Below are 15,006 nucleotides of genomic sequence, written 5' to 3'. Positions count from 1 at the left end.
GCAGTTCTTATTCTAAATGCTCTGCAGTTTGTTTGGAGAATATTAAAGAGTTACAAACACACGTCTCTGTTGTGATTGAACTACATTTAAAACTGAAATGAGGGAATGCTGTACCACTAATGAAATGATTTCTCTTTTTCATTCCTAGATGATGAAGAACTTCAACAGGACCGTAAGAATATTAATTTTATTTTTTAATAATCTCGTCTTTCTTTCCTCAGTTCTTCACATTGATGAGACAGTAGTACCTAGAAGTATAATAATATGAACCATTGGATTGCTGTTTGTATTATTTTCTCATTATGAATAATAGCATCGCTGGTTCTCTGTGTGTCTTGAATCGCATGAGTTAATGAACCAGAACACAAGCTAAACGTTTCACTGTTTTCTGTTTTAGACAGTTTAAAAAGTGAGAATAAGAGACTGGGAAAAGGTAAGTGTATAAATAATCTGCAGAAAGAAAGTTTAACAAAAATGATGGAATGCTGTATCGCTAATGAAATTGACAAAATAATGCATTGGGCAACACCCATATTTGGTCTTCTAAGTACATTATTAATGTAATTAATGCAATGAAATCTAGTCATATCACCCTTAATGATGAATCTCAGCTGGTCTAAACTAGCAAAACTAACCAAGCTGTCTTCTAGAAGATTTTCAGAGGAATTATGGCAAGATTAATCCATTTATCTCAATATTCTTTTTCTTAAACTATTGTATTGAATTATATGAGTTCATGAGCTAAAATACAAACTAAACTTTTCACTCTTTTCTGTTTTAGAGAGTTTAAAAAGGGAGAATGAGAGACTGGTAAAAGGTAAGTGTATAAATAATCTGCAGACAGAAAGTTTCCATTTCAATCTCCCTTTATCAGAAACCCTAGCAGTTCTAATTCTAAATACTCTGCAGTTTGGTGGGAGAATATTAAAGAGTTACAAACACACATCTCTGTTGTGATTGAACTACATTTAAAACTGAAATGAGGGAATGCTGTACCGCTAATGAAATGAAGGCAAGATCATCCATTGGACAACGTGTTTGAGCATTGGGACCATGTTTGGTCTTCTAAGTATATTAATAATGTAACTAATGCAATGAAATCTAGTCATATCACTCTTCATGATAAATCTCAACTGTTCTAAACAAGTAAAACTAACCAAGCTGTCTTTGTTTGTGTCTTTTAGAAAAGGAGGATCTTCAGAAGCAAAATGGCAAGATTAATACATTCATCTCAATATTCTTTTTATTAAACTATTGTATTGAATCACATGAGTTCATGAGCTAAAATACAAACTAAACTTTTAACTCTTTTCTGTTTTAGAGACTTTAATAAAGGAGAAAAAGAAGGTTGAAGCTGGTAAGATCATTATAATTCATATAAAGGCAGTGTGAACAATTTAAAATGCAATTGATGAGAAATCTGTTATTTTAATAAAGTAACACTGAAAACCAAATGTTGGTAGAATATTAAATAGTTCTGATCTCTGTTGTGGTTTCATTACGTTTAAAACTGAAATGGGGGGAATGCTTTTCTACTTAATGAAATGGTTTCTCGGTTTTTTATTCCTAGATTTTGAAGAACTTGGAAGGAAAACCAGTAAGAATATGTGTTCTGTTTTTTGTATCGAGGATTTCTGTCTTTCTATCTTATATAAGTGAATTCAACACATGAGGGGTGTGTCTTACTGTAGAAGAGATGTCATCTCAAGTGCAGTTTTAAGCTTCTGAAATTCAATCTGTTTTAAACAGAGACTCCCTACAAACAGTCATACATTCTTATTAATTACAAAAAATGAAGATAGTTCTCGAGAACGACTATGAAACAGAAGTGTTCTTTAGAATTGTGTCTCTAAACAGGATGACCTCATCTGAGATAATAAGCTGACATAATAAGATTGATGAGACAGTAGTACCTAAAAGTGTAGTAATATGAACCATTGGATTGCTGTTTGTATTATTTTCTCATTATGAATAATAGCATCGCTGGTTCTCTGTGTGTCTTGAATTGCACAAGTTTAGAAAACGAGGGTCTTCTGGAGCAAAATGGCAAGATTAATACATTCATCTCAATATTCATTTTATTAAATTAAACCATTGTATTGAATCACACAAGTTCATGAGCTAAAATACAAACTAAACTTTTCTTTTTTATCTTTTAGAGATTTATAAAGAGGAGGTTGAAGCAGGTAAGATCATTATAATCCATATAAAGGCAGTCTGTGTACAATTTCAAATGCAATTGATCAGAAACACGTTATTATCTTAATAAAGTAACACTGAAAACCAGTTGTAGGGAGAATATTAAATAGTTCAGAACTCTGTTGTGGTTTCATTACATTTAAAACTGAAATGAGGGGAATGCTTCTGCACTTAATGAAATGGTTTCTGTGTTTTTCATTCCTAGATTTTGAAGAACTTCGAAGGAAAACCAGTAAGAATATGTGTTCTGTTTTTAGTATCGAGGATTTCTGTCTTTCTATCTCATATAGTGAATTCAACACCTGAGGGGTGTGTCTATCTCTAAGTGCAGTTTTAAGCTTCTGAAATCCAATCTCTTCAATCTGTTTTAAACAGAGACTCCCTCCAAACAAAGTAATATATTCTTATTAATTACAAAACTAAAGATAGTTCACCAGAACGACTATGAAACAGTAGTCTTCTTTAGAATTGTGTCTCTACAAAGGATGACCTCATTTGTTTCACTTCAATATTAATAAACTCCTGGTCTCTCTCTCCTTTTGTTATTTTTTCATTATGAATAATAAGTCATTTTTCAAAACTGGTTCATTGGGTGTATTGAAAAAAGCATCTGCTATCGATGTCAGGTTTAATTGATTAGTTCAGATGTGTGCAGATTAATTGTTTAATTGATTACCAAGATGTGTGCAGATTAGAAGAGTCCCATTAAGGGTGTGTTTGGACACTGATTATAATTTGTAGTAGCAATTTCCTCCCTCCCTTAAATATTTTCTCTTCTCTCAAACAGAAACATGTGGCTATGTCCTTGACAGAGGTATAACATTTTAATCTGCATTAATACACTTACAGTAATCTGAATCCACAGATTCATTCTCTTACACTTGATTCATTCTTCTATTCATTTATTTCAGCATGGAATAAAATGACTGAAGCTCGTGGTAAGTTTGAATTTAATAAATCATATTTTCAAAATTCTCATTGAACACAATTTTATTTTTGAAATGTGTTTTAAAAATATTTTCAATTTAGCATTGCTTGCAATTTCTAATTTTAATATATAGAAGAAAAAAATGACATTAAATGTTTCTGTGTTTCCAGTTACAATAGCCTTAAAATCAGTCTAAATACAGTTGTTATGATGAAAGAATGAAAGTGTTGTTGTTCATCATCGTGAGAGAGAGAAAGCATCAATAATCAAGTTCTCTGCTTTTCCTGTGATTCTCAATAACTCTTCTCATTCCTTTACCCCAGTCAATGTGACTCTAGACCCCGACACAGCCAGCCCCAGCCTCACAGTCTCTGAAGATGGCTCACGAGTGAGATTCACAGGGGAGGGATCAGCAGAGTGGCCCAGTGTGATGGGCAAGAAGGGGTTCACCTCAGGGAGGCACTACTGGGAGGTGGAGGTGGGGGAGAAGGGCTACTGGGTCCTGGGGGTCTCCACACACCCTCATGAGAAGAGCATACCTGAGAAACCAGGGGAGGGCTACTGGCTTGTGAGGCTGGTTAAAGGGAAGACCTGTACAGCTGTGAGCCAGTCAGTGGATCAGACCTTAAATCTGGAGAAGATGTGCAAGATGTGGGGGGTGTATCTGGATCACGAGGGAGGGAGGCTGTCGTTTTACAATTTAGAAACCAGATTTCACATCCATACTTTAGAAGGCTCATTCCCTGGGCAGGTCTACCCCATTTTCAGCCCAGGGTCACATGATAAAGGACCCTTGATAATCAATACAAAAGTGAAGAATGTGTAGTCCTGACAAGTAGCCTGCTACAATATATATACACTCACACACACACACTATGTTATCACCTACAACATGTTTAGGAAATGAAGTAATGGGTGCTGAAGTGATTTTAAGAATAAATTAAAGGGTGCCCAGTTATGTGTTGTGGATTCCAATTGAAGGACATGGATATTTTAACAACACATTGACACTACAATTTTATTTGAAATATTTAGACTCGTATTTCCTCAATCAGATATCCTGCTTGCATATTCATATTAGATTTGCTGGTTTAAGAGTGGTATTGGTTTGTATAGAAAAGCCACATGGATGAATGCTCACTTTTCCATGTAGTTGATATTTACACTGAAACTGGAATATCACCTGGATATTATTGCTGGCTGAGATTAATGTTCTGACTTGTGCTATATTGATGCTAATCTTCTTTTACATTTTTTCAATGTATTATTTTACTAACATTTTAATAAAATCATATGTGCATAAGTTTGTGGTGTTGATTTTTATTTCTCCTTGTCTGATGCTAATACTGTATAAAAATTTATCTCCAACACTGAAATATTATAATTAGTATTGTAAAAATGAGTTTTTATTTTCTGTTGAACAATCACATAAGTAAAAGACAAATGTTAAAAATACAATGATAATCTGTACCCTGATAGTTAATCTGTACCCAAATCACTACAATTAAGAAATATTGTCTATGGAAAGGATGGGAAAAAAATATTTGCAAACTGCTGTCTGTCTCCTTTTGAAAGAATACAAGAAGGTATTGGAGTTTCGTTATTATTAGATATTTAATATTAGGGTTATGAAAAGAAGAAGAGTCTATAGGGGGAGAAGGTGTGCTGGTGAGAGTACCTAACCCTAAACCTAACCATTAAGAACCATCTGAAGCCCTCGGGACACTTTCTAGGGGATATTCCTGAGTGCTGCTTGGCACACGGATGCCTTGCTAATCGCTGGTGTGTCACCCAATACATTCAGGAAGGAAACCCAGGCCAAAAAGGTCACGTGAATTCAAGATAGGATTGCCAACTGGACCGATAATTCCAGACATTGTAAGACGGGTCAGGGTTTTATTTTTTAAATTCGCCTGTAAACCATAAATGAATTGATTTTAAATAAACACGTACAGTGCATGTTGAATTGCGGCAGTGATCTATCTATGGAAATACTGCAATTCCATTGTTTAGAGAATCACGCACTCACCCGCACTTCTCTCTTGTTTAACCTTGTGGTTAAGTCTCTATTTAAAATATTTTTTCCTGCTTCACGCAATCCCGCCTCAATCAAACCAGCGAGCTGTGTCGGTGTGATTGATGGACACGATCCTCACAGGAACACTTTCAGATGGGCAGCAGTGTGGAGTAGTGGTTAGGGCTCTGGACTCTTGACCGGAGGGTCGTGGGTTCAATCCCAGGTGGGGGACACTACTGCTGTACCCTTGAGCAAGGTACTTTACCTAGATTGCTCCAGTAAAAACCCAACTGTATAAATGGGTAATTGTATGTAAAAATAATGTGATATCTTGTAACAATTGTAAGTTGCCCTGTATAAGGGCGTCTGCTAAGAAATAAATAATAATAATAGTAATTCCTAGCCCCTAGACAGGTGTGCGCTTTTAGTAATTTGTTGGCAAAACAATTCAATTCATTGAGCGACAGTTCACACTCACTTTATTTGCGGTTTGAGAGGCGAGTTGAAAATCTTGAGCTGTCAAAAAGTGTCCCAGAATTGTGGGTCCAGTTGGCAAGCCTATTAGGGGGTGAACTATCTATCATCAACAACTGCTGCTGCAGAGTCGCTTCCAATAGGACCTCGTTTGTTTTACATCTCATCCGAAAAACGGAGCACAAGGAGGTTAAGTGACTTTCTCAAAGACTGAACTGGGAACCTCCTGGTAACAAGCCCCTTTCTCTAACCACTGGACCCCCAAGCCTCCTTTATCAGCACTAGAACCCTAAATAAATTGTATGGAGTCCAACGACTACTAATCCAATTATCAAGGTAAATATCATCTAATAGGTCGACCAGTCGCCACACTAAAAAAAAACATTATTAGTAAATTATGTATTTGATATTTGTAGGCATGTCACACTTGAAACATTGTGTGCATATATCTGAAGGTTAGAGTGTTATTAAGAATATGAGATTCTGGAGTTATGGGGATGTCTGTCTGTCCGTACATCCGTCCTAGACATTACTGTCTATACAGACTAAGGACTAAGTCACAGGAAGCAGGTGTTACAAAAACGCCCCTGTCCATTCTTCGAGCGTTGCCCAACAAAAGTGCATCAGAGCCCATCACATCCTGAAGGAAAGCCCCCTGCTTCAGTCTCTCCACAAGGCCCCAGGTTTGGAGGAAGAAGCCTGAGTCTCAGTTTCAAGTTTCAATTATATTGGTGGAGACAGACAGTAGTCTTTTACCATAAGAGACAGAGAAGTGAGGTCGACTGGACAGATTCACTTCTATCAGTTTCCAGTAGTATAACATACAAGATTTTAAGTTGGTAAAGTCCGCCACCTGCTGTTGAAATTGAATAATGCAGGAGACTAAAGACTAAGGAGATAGTTATCCACAAACTAAACACACAAAACAGTCTCACAGCAAATGTATTAGCAAATCGTTTTTTTTAATTATATTTGTATTTAACTACTAATAATACTGATATGAATCCCACAATATGTTTTTTTTCATTTGTATCAATAATTAATAAAAAATCAAACTACATGAGCACATTCCTTAAATCCTGACAATGAAAGATATACGCTTGTCACTCACATTCATTATCATAATATAGTTGCTGTAGCTAAACAGGGTCTCACACTGATACAGAGGGCAATGCTGACGGGACACACACTGTATAACACTAATATAAAACCCTGGACAGAACTACAGCAGCTACCCAACACAGTGGTGTCTATATTACATTGACTGCTGTGTGCTGGACTCGCTGGATTATCAAGGGTCCTTTATCGTGTGACCCTGGGCTGAAAATGGGGTAGACCTGCCCAGGGAATGAGCCTTCTAAAGTGTGGATGTGAGATCTGGTCTCTACATTGTAAAATGACAGCCTCCCTCCCTCGTGATCCAGATACACCCCCCACACCTTGCAGATCTTCTCCAGATTTAAGATCTGATCCCCTGACTGACTCACAGCTGTACAGGTCTTCCCTTTAACTAGCCTCACAAACCAGTAGCCCTCCCCTGGTTTCTCAGGTATACTCTTCTCATGAGTGTGTGTGGAGACCCCCAGGACCCAGTAGCCCTTCTCCCCCACCTCCACCTCCCAGTAGTGCTTCCCTGAGGTGAACCCCTCCCTGCCCAGCACACTGGGCCACTCTGCTGATCGATCCCCTGTGAATCTCACTCGTGAGCCGTCTTCAGAGACTGTGAGGCTGGGGGTGGCTATGTCGGGGTCTAGAGTCACATTGACTGGGGTAAAGGAATGAGAAGAGTGTGTTATTGAGAATCACAGGAAAAGCAGGGAACTTGATTATTAATGCTTTCTCTCTCTCACGATGATGAACAACAACACTTTCATACTTTGATCATAACAACTGTATTTAGACAGATTTTAAGACTATTGTAACTGGAAACACAAACATTTAATGTTATTTTTCTCTCCCATACAGAAATTGCAAGCGATGCTACATATAAAATATATTTTAAAACACATATTTCAAAAAAATCAATCCAAGCCCCCTAATTGTGTTCAATGAGAATTTTGAAAATATGATTTATTAAATTCAAACTTACCACGAGCTTCAGTTATTGGTTTCCATTCTGAAATAAACAAATGCAAGAATGAATCAAGTGTAAGAGAATGAATCTGTGGATTCTGATTACTGTAAGTGTATTAATGCAGATTAAAATGTTATACCTCTGCCAAGGACATAGCCACATGTGTCTGTTTGAGAGAAGAGAAAATATTTAAGGGTGGGAGGAAATTGCTACTACAAATTATTGTGTCCAATCACATCCTTAATGGGACTCTTCTAATCTGCACACATCTTGGTAATCAATTAAACAATTAATCTGCACACATCTGAACTAATCAATTAAACCTGACACCAATAGCAACTGCTTTTTTCAATACACCCAATTAACCAGTTTTGAAAGATAATTTATTATTCATAATGAAAAAATAACAAAAGAGAGAGAGACCAGGAGTTTATTAATATTGAAGTGAACCAAATGAGGTCATCCTGTGTAGAGACACAATTCTAAAGAACACTTCTGTTTCATAGTCGTTCTGGTGAACTATCTTTAGTTTTGTAATTAATAAGAATATATTACTTTGTTTGGAGGGAGTCTCTGTTTAAAACAGATTGAAGAGATTGAATTTCAGAAGCTTAAAACTGCACTTGAGATGACATCTCTTCTACAGTAAGACACACCCCTCACGTGTTGAATTCACTTATATGAGATAGAAAGACAGAAATCCTCGATACAAAAAACACAACACATATTCTTACTGGTTTTCCTTCGAAGTTCTTTAAAATCTAGGAATGAAAAAAACAGAAACCATTTCATTAAGTGGAGAAGCATTCCACCATTTCAGTTTTAAATGTAATGAAACCACAACAGAGATCTGAACTATTTAATATTCTCCCTACAGTTGGTTTTCAGTGTTACTTTATTAAAATAATAACGTATTTCTGATCAATTGCATTTGAAATTGTTCAGACTGCCTTTATATGGATTATAATGATCTTACCTGCTTCAACCTCCTCTTTATAAATCTCTAAAAGATAAAAAAGAAAAGTTGAGTTTGTATTTCGGCTCATGAACTCATGTGATGCAATACAATAGTTTAATAAAAAGAATATTGAGATGAATGTATTAATCTTGCCATTTTGCTTCTGAAGATCCTCCTTTTCTAAAAGACAAACAAAGACAGCTTGGTTAGTTTTGCTAGTTTGGAACAGTTGAGATTCATCATTAAGGGTGATGTGACTAGATTTCATTGCATTAGTTACATTATTAATATGCTTAGAAGACCAAAAATGGTCCCGATGCTCAAACACGTTGTCCAATGGATGATTTTGCCTTCATTTCATTAGCGGTACAGCATTCCCTCATTTCAGTTTTAAATTTAGTTCAATCACAACAGAGACGTGTGTTTGTAACTCTTTAATATTCTCCAAACAAACTGCAGAGCATTTAGAATTAGAACTGCTAGGGTTTCTGATAAAGGGAGATTGAAATGGAAACTTTCTTTCTGCAGATTATTTAAACACTTACCTTTTACCAGTCCCTCTTTCTCACTTTTTAAACTGTCTAAAACAGAAAAGAGCGAAAAGTTTAGTTTGTATTTTAGCTCATGAACTCATGTGATTCAATACAATAGTTTAATAAAAAGAATATTGAGATGAATGTATTAATCTTGCCATTTTGCGTCTGAAGATCCTTATTTTCTAAAAGACACAAACAAAGACAGCTTGGTTAGTTTTACTAGTTTGGAACAGTTGAGATTCATCATTAAGGGTGATATGACTAGATTTCATTGCATTAGTTACATTATTAATATACATAGAAGACCAAACATGGTCCCAATGCTCAAACACATTGTCCAATGGATGATTTTGCCTTCATTTCATTAGCGGTACAGCATTCCCTCATTTCAGTTTTAAATTTAGTTCAATCACAACAGAGACGTGTGTTTGTAACTCTTTAATATTCTCCAAACAAACTGCAGAGCATTTAGAATTAGAACTGCTAGAGTTTCTGATAAAGGGAGATTGAAATGGAAACTTTCTTTCTGCAGATTATTTAAACACTTACCTTTTACCAGTCCCTCTTTCTCACTTTTTAAACTGTCTAAAACAGAAAAGAGCGAAAAGTTTAGTTTGTATTTTAGCTCATGAACTCATGTGATTCAATACAATAGTTTAATAAAAAGAATATTGAGATGAATGTATTAATCTTGCCATTTTGCGTCTGAAGATCCTTATTTTCTAAAAGACACAAACAAAGACAGCTTGGTTAGTTTTACTAGTTTGGAACAGTTGAGATTCATCATTAAGGGTGATATGACTAGATTTCATTGCATTAGTTACATTATTAATATACATAGAAGACCAAACATGGTCCCAATGCTCAAACACATTGTCCAATGGATGATTTTGCCTTCATTTCATTAGCGGTACAGCATTCCCTCATTTCAGTTTTAAATTTAGTTCAATCACAACAGAGACGTGTGTTTGTAACTCTTTAATATTCTCCAAACAAACTGCAGAGCATTTAGAATTAGAACTGCTAGAGTTTCTGATAAAGGGAGATTGAAATGGAAACTTTCTTTCTGCAGATTATTTAAACACTTACCTTTTACCAGTCCCTCTTTCTCACTTTTTAAACTGTCTAAAACAGAAAAGAGCGAAAAGTTTAGTTTGTATTTTAGCTCATGAACTCATGTGATTCAATACAATAGTTTAATAAAAAGAATATTGAGATGAATGTATTAATCTTGCCATTTTGCGTCTGAAGATCCTCCTTTTCTAAAAGACACAAACAAAGACAGCTTGGTTAGTTTTGCTAGTTTAGAACAGTTGAGATTCATCATTAAGGTGATATGACTAGATTTCATTGCATTAGTTACATTATTAATATACCTAGATTGGTTTTCAGTGTTACTTTATTAAAATAACGTATTTCTGATCAATTGCATTTGAAATTGTACAGACTGCCTTTATATGGATTATAATGATCTTACCTGCTTCAACCTTCTCTTTCTCCTGTTTGAAAGTCTCTAAAAGATAGAAAATGAAAAGTTGAGTTTGTATTTCGGATCATGAACTTGTGTGATGCAATACAATGTTTTAATTTAATAAAAAGAATACTGAGATGAATGTATTAATCTTGCCATTTTGCTTCTGAAGATCCTCCTTTTCTAAAAGACACAAACAAAGACAGCTTGGTTAGTTTTGCTAGTTTGGAACAGTTGAGATTCATCATTAAGGGTGATATGACTAGATTTCATTGTATTAGTTACATTATTAATATACTTATCAGACCAAACATGGTCCCAATGATCAAACACGTTGTCCAATGGATGATTTTGCCTTCATTTCATTAGCGGTACAGCATTCCCTCATTTCAGTTTTCAATGTAGTTCAATCACAACAGAGACGTGTGTTTGTAACTCTTTAATATTCTCCAAACAAACTGCAGAGCATTTAGAATTAGAACTGCTAGGGTTTCTGATAAAGGGAGATTGAAATGGAAACTTTCTTTCTGCAGATTATTTATACACTTACCTTTTACCAGACTCTCATTCTCGATTTTTAAACGGTCTAAAACAGAAAAGAGTGAAAAGTTTAGTTTGTGTTCTGATTAATAATTTAAGAAATTTAATACAAATAATATTGAGATGAATGTATTAATCTTGCCATAATTCTTCTGAAGATCCTCCTTTTCTAAAAGACACAAACAAAGACAGCTTGGTTAGTTTTGCTAGTTTGGAACAGTTGAGATTCATCATTAAGGGTGATGTGACTAGATTTAATTGCATTAGTTACATTATTAATATACTTAGATTGGTTTTCAGTGTTACTTTATTAAAATAATAACGTATTTCTGATCAATTGCATTTGAAATTGTTCAGACTGCCTTCATATGGATTACAATGATCTTACCTGCTTCAACCTTCTCTTTCTCCTGTTTTAAAGTCTCTAAAAGATAGAAAATGAAAAGTTGAGTTTGTATTTCAGCTCATGAACTCATGTGATTCAATACAATAGTTTAATAAAAAGAATATTGAGATGAATGTATTAATCTTGCCATTTTGCTTCTGAAGATCCTCCTTTTCTAAAAGACACAAACAAAGACAGCTTGGTTAGTTTTGCTAGTTTAGAACAGTTGAGATTCATCATTAAGGGTGATGTGACTAGATTTCCCTGCATTAGTTACATTATTAATATACATAGAAGACCAAACATGGTCCCAATGCTCAAACACATTGTCCAATGGATGATTTTGCCTTCATTTCATTAGCGGTACAGCATTCCCTCATTTCAGTTTTAAATTTAGTTCAATCACAACAGAGACGTGTGTTTGTAACTCTTTAATATTCTCCAAACAAACTGCAGAGCATTTAGAATTAGAACTGCTAGAGTTTCTGATAAAGGGAGATTGAAATGGAAACTTTCTTTCTGCAGATTATTTAAACACTTACCTTTTACCAGTCCCTCTTTCTCACTTTTTAAACTGTCTAAAACAGAAAAGAGCGAAAAGTTTAGTTTGTATTTTAGCTCATGAACTCATGTGATTCAATACAATAGTTTAATAAAAAGAATATTGAGATGAATGTATTAATCTTGCCATTTTGCGTCTGAAGATCCTCCTTTTCTAAAAGACACAAACAAAGACAGCTTGGTTAGTTTTGCTAGTTTAGAACAGTTGAGATTCATCATTAAGGTGATATGACTAGATTTCATTGCATTAGTTACATTATTAATATACCTAGATTGGTTTTCAGTGTTACTTTATTAAAATAACGTATTTCTGATCAATTGCATTTGAAATTGTACAGACTGCCTTTATATGGATTATAATGATCTTACCTGCTTCAACCTTCTCTTTCTCCTGTTTGAAAGTCTCTAAAAGATAGAAAATGAAAAGTTGAGTTTGTATTTCGGATCATGAACTCATGTGATGCAATACAATGTTTTAATTTAATAAAAAGAATACTGAGATGAATGTATTAATCTTGCCATTTTGCTTCTGAAGATCCTCCTTTTCTAAAAGACACAAACAAAGACAGCTTGGTTAGTTTTGCTAGTTTAGAACAGTTGAGATTCATCATTAAGGGTGATATGACTAGATTTCATTGTATTAGTTACATTATTAATATACTTATCAGACCAAACATGGTCCCAATGATCAAACACGTTGTCCAATGGATGATTTTGCCTTCATTTCATTAGCGGTACAGCATTCCCTCATTTCAGTTTTAAATGTAGTTCAATCACAACAGAGACGTGTGTTTGTAACTCTTTAATATTCTCCAAACAAACTGCAGAGCATTTAGAATTAGAACTGCTAGGGTTTCTGATAAAGGGAGATTGAAATGGAAACTTTCTTTCTGCAGATACACTTCATACACCTTTTCCTAGTCTCTCATTCTCTCTCTTTTTAAACGGTCTAAAATAGAAAAAAATTAACAGTTTAGTTTGTACTCTGGTTCATTAACTCGTGTGAATTCAATAGTTGAATCTCTTTGAAGGAACTATAGTTGTATTTAAAGTTACCTTTTGTTGACTTCCATATAACATAGAACACGACAGCAGTGCCGATTACAGCAGTGCCGATTACAGCAGTGCCGATTACAGCAGTCAGTATGGTGCGGTCAGTATGGAGCTTGCAATGACAGGCCATTGCATAGAGATGTCACAGTCTTCTGCAAATAAGAATAAACACAGGAAATCATTTGAGTCGCTCAACCAGACACATTCCCTTCTATTAGTTCAGTGAGAGAGTAGTCTATTACCATAAGAGACAGGGAAAGGGGGGTATACAGAACTACAGCTCCCATCATCCCTCGCTGATAGTGTGGGTGCTGAGGCATGCTGGGAGCTGTAGTTTAGAGGCAGGGAAAGGGGGGTCGACTGGACACTTCTGTTAGTTCATTGAGGAGACAGACAGCAGTCAAAAAGAGATACATAATTACTAACCAGCGATGTTCATCACGATCTTCATCAGAATTGGAATGACTCGCCCCTGAACGAAGACGCAATTTTTTGTGACTCGACTCGAGTCACGCCAAAAAGTGAAAGATTGAAAAGGAAATAATTTGGGTGGTATTTCGTGCTCACTCTTTATTTAATATATGTATGGTTGTATGTATTTTATCTATTTATTTATGGACACCATATCTCTAAAAGGGGTTGGGGCTTTGTAGCTATTTTTAAATTTCCCTTTAAATCCAATTCTGAGTAAAACATTGTTTACAGTACACACATTTGGAAGTTTACCTGAACTAATATTAGATAGTCCAAGGTTGTTGAAGGACCAGGGGTCACAAATGGAGATTAGATAAAGGGGCATTCAGAACAGAAAATAGGAGGCACTTTTTTACACAGAGAATTGTGAGGGTCTGGAACCAACTCCCCAGTAATGTTGTTGAAGCTGACACCCTTGGATCCTTCAAGAAGCTGCTTGATGAGATTCTGGGATCAATAAGCTACTAACAACCAAACGAGCAAGATGGGCTGAATGGGGCCTCCTCTCGTTTGTAAACTTTCTTATCTTCTTAAGGTCAGTGCTAATCAGGGTCTGTGAAACTAGAGGTTTATGTGTAAAGTCTTAGTTAAAGACTTGAAGGCTTAAAACAATTTTCTTTTCTTTCTTTCTTACTTTAACATACAAATACATGAAACTTTTATCTCAATTATGCTCATATAGTTTTCTTTTTAATGTTGCCTCAGTCCCAAAACTCAATGTGATGCAAACCTTTTAGCCATAGCTCTCTCTCTCTCTCTCTCTCTCTCTCTCTCTCTCTCTCTCTAATAAGTACAGTAAAGTATATGAGCATTTTAAGAATAATAATACTGTAGCGTGCAAGGGGGAAGGCAGCGGTAGAGCTGGTAGGTGACGTAATCACACACAAAGACAAGATCGCTACAACACTATGTGTGTTTGAAGTTACACGACTAATGCTCTGGTGATCCAGCGCGCACTGGGTGAAAATGTCGGCCGCGTTTAATTTAAAGAACGCGCTCTACGTATTCAACGTATAACTCAACGTGTGTTTAAATCGTAAGAGGTTACCTTTTCTTTTTCACTCTCCTTCAGAAGCCTGCTCCCAGATTACACGAAGATAAATGCAAACAAAGGAAATTAAAATACATGCATGCTTTGAAAACACATAAACTTCTCCATAGAGAGTTTAGTTTCACTTTCTCTATAAGGGTGCGGCGTTCAAAGGTTTGCCAGAAGCTACTCATAAACGCCCCCTATTGGTGAATCAATTTCCACTCATTTTCAGACCGTTACCCCCCCATTTACACAATAACCGCATTGTAAAGAGGAGTTGCTTAGAGAGTATTTACCCTCCTA

The 15,006-nt window shown here is 35.5% G+C and overlaps 2 protein-coding genes across 3 annotated transcripts in view; one reads left to right on the top strand and one right to left on the bottom strand.

The window, feature by feature from the left end:
• Positions 1–4,430, top strand: part of LOC117967135 (E3 ubiquitin-protein ligase TRIM39-like) — a 9,760-nt gene extending 5,330 nt beyond the window's left edge. Inside the window, exons 7-17 of the mRNA XM_059012340.1 lie at positions 149–172; positions 398–433; positions 782–817; positions 1,185–1,211; positions 1,322–1,357; positions 1,571–1,597; positions 2,160–2,186; positions 2,405–2,431; positions 2,987–3,013; positions 3,111–3,137; positions 3,451–4,430. Of these exons, the coding sequence (XP_058868323.1) occupies positions 149–172; positions 398–433; positions 782–817; positions 1,185–1,211; positions 1,322–1,357; positions 1,571–1,597; positions 2,160–2,186; positions 2,405–2,431; positions 2,987–3,013; positions 3,111–3,137; positions 3,451–3,953 (797 nt within the window). The 3' untranslated portion in view covers positions 3,954–4,430. The remainder of the gene's footprint in view (positions 1–148; positions 173–397; positions 434–781; positions 818–1,184; positions 1,212–1,321; positions 1,358–1,570; positions 1,598–2,159; positions 2,187–2,404; positions 2,432–2,986; positions 3,014–3,110; positions 3,138–3,450) is intronic.
• A 2,131-nt stretch (positions 4,431–6,561) lies between these two features.
• LOC117398780 (E3 ubiquitin-protein ligase TRIM39-like) lies at positions 6,562–14,941 on the bottom strand. Of its 2 annotated transcripts, XM_059012331.1 has the most exons (18): positions 14,719–14,941; positions 13,200–13,348; positions 12,663–12,689; positions 12,513–12,548; positions 12,271–12,297; positions 12,125–12,160; positions 11,731–11,757; positions 11,586–11,621; positions 11,340–11,366; positions 11,208–11,243; positions 10,814–10,840; positions 10,664–10,699; positions 8,804–8,830; positions 8,669–8,695; positions 8,427–8,453; positions 7,832–7,858; positions 7,708–7,734; positions 6,562–7,383 (listed from the first exon to the last, which is right to left on the bottom strand). In XM_059012331.1, exons 2-18 carry the CDS (start codon positions 13,324–13,326, stop codon positions 6,869–6,871), a joined length of 1,092 nt encoding a protein of 363 aa, XP_058868314.1. In that variant the 5' UTR covers positions 13,327–13,348; positions 14,719–14,941; the 3' UTR covers positions 6,562–6,868. The 2 variants fall into 2 exon arrangements, with proteins under 2 accessions (XP_058868314.1, XP_058868315.1); XM_059012332.1 differs by lacking the exons at positions 10,664–10,699; positions 10,814–10,840 and having other exon boundaries at positions 14,719–14,940.
• Between the last annotated feature and the right edge of the window lie 65 nt (positions 14,942–15,006).

The sequence above is a fragment of the Acipenser ruthenus genome, chromosome 44 (assembly GCF_902713425.1).
Source record: "Acipenser ruthenus chromosome 44, fAciRut3.2 maternal haplotype, whole genome shotgun sequence".
Taxonomy (NCBI): domain Eukaryota; kingdom Metazoa; phylum Chordata; class Actinopteri; order Acipenseriformes; family Acipenseridae; genus Acipenser; species Acipenser ruthenus.
The sequence above is the reverse complement of the archived record's forward strand: the minus strand, read 5'-3'. Positions and strand labels throughout refer to the sequence as shown.

Coding starts and splice junctions, on each gene's coding strand:
- LOC117398780 (XM_059012331.1), bottom strand. CDS start 13,326: ATGGCCTGTCATTGCAAGCTCCATACTGACCGCACCATACTGACTGCT. Junction 11,244..11,339: donor GGATCTTCAGAAGAATTATG/GCAAGATTAATA, acceptor TTTCTGTTTTAG/ACCGTTTAAAAATCGAGAAT. Junction 10,700..10,813: donor GGATCTTCAGAAGCAAAATG/GCAAGATTAATA, acceptor TCTATCTTTTAG/AGACTTTCAAACAGGAGAAA.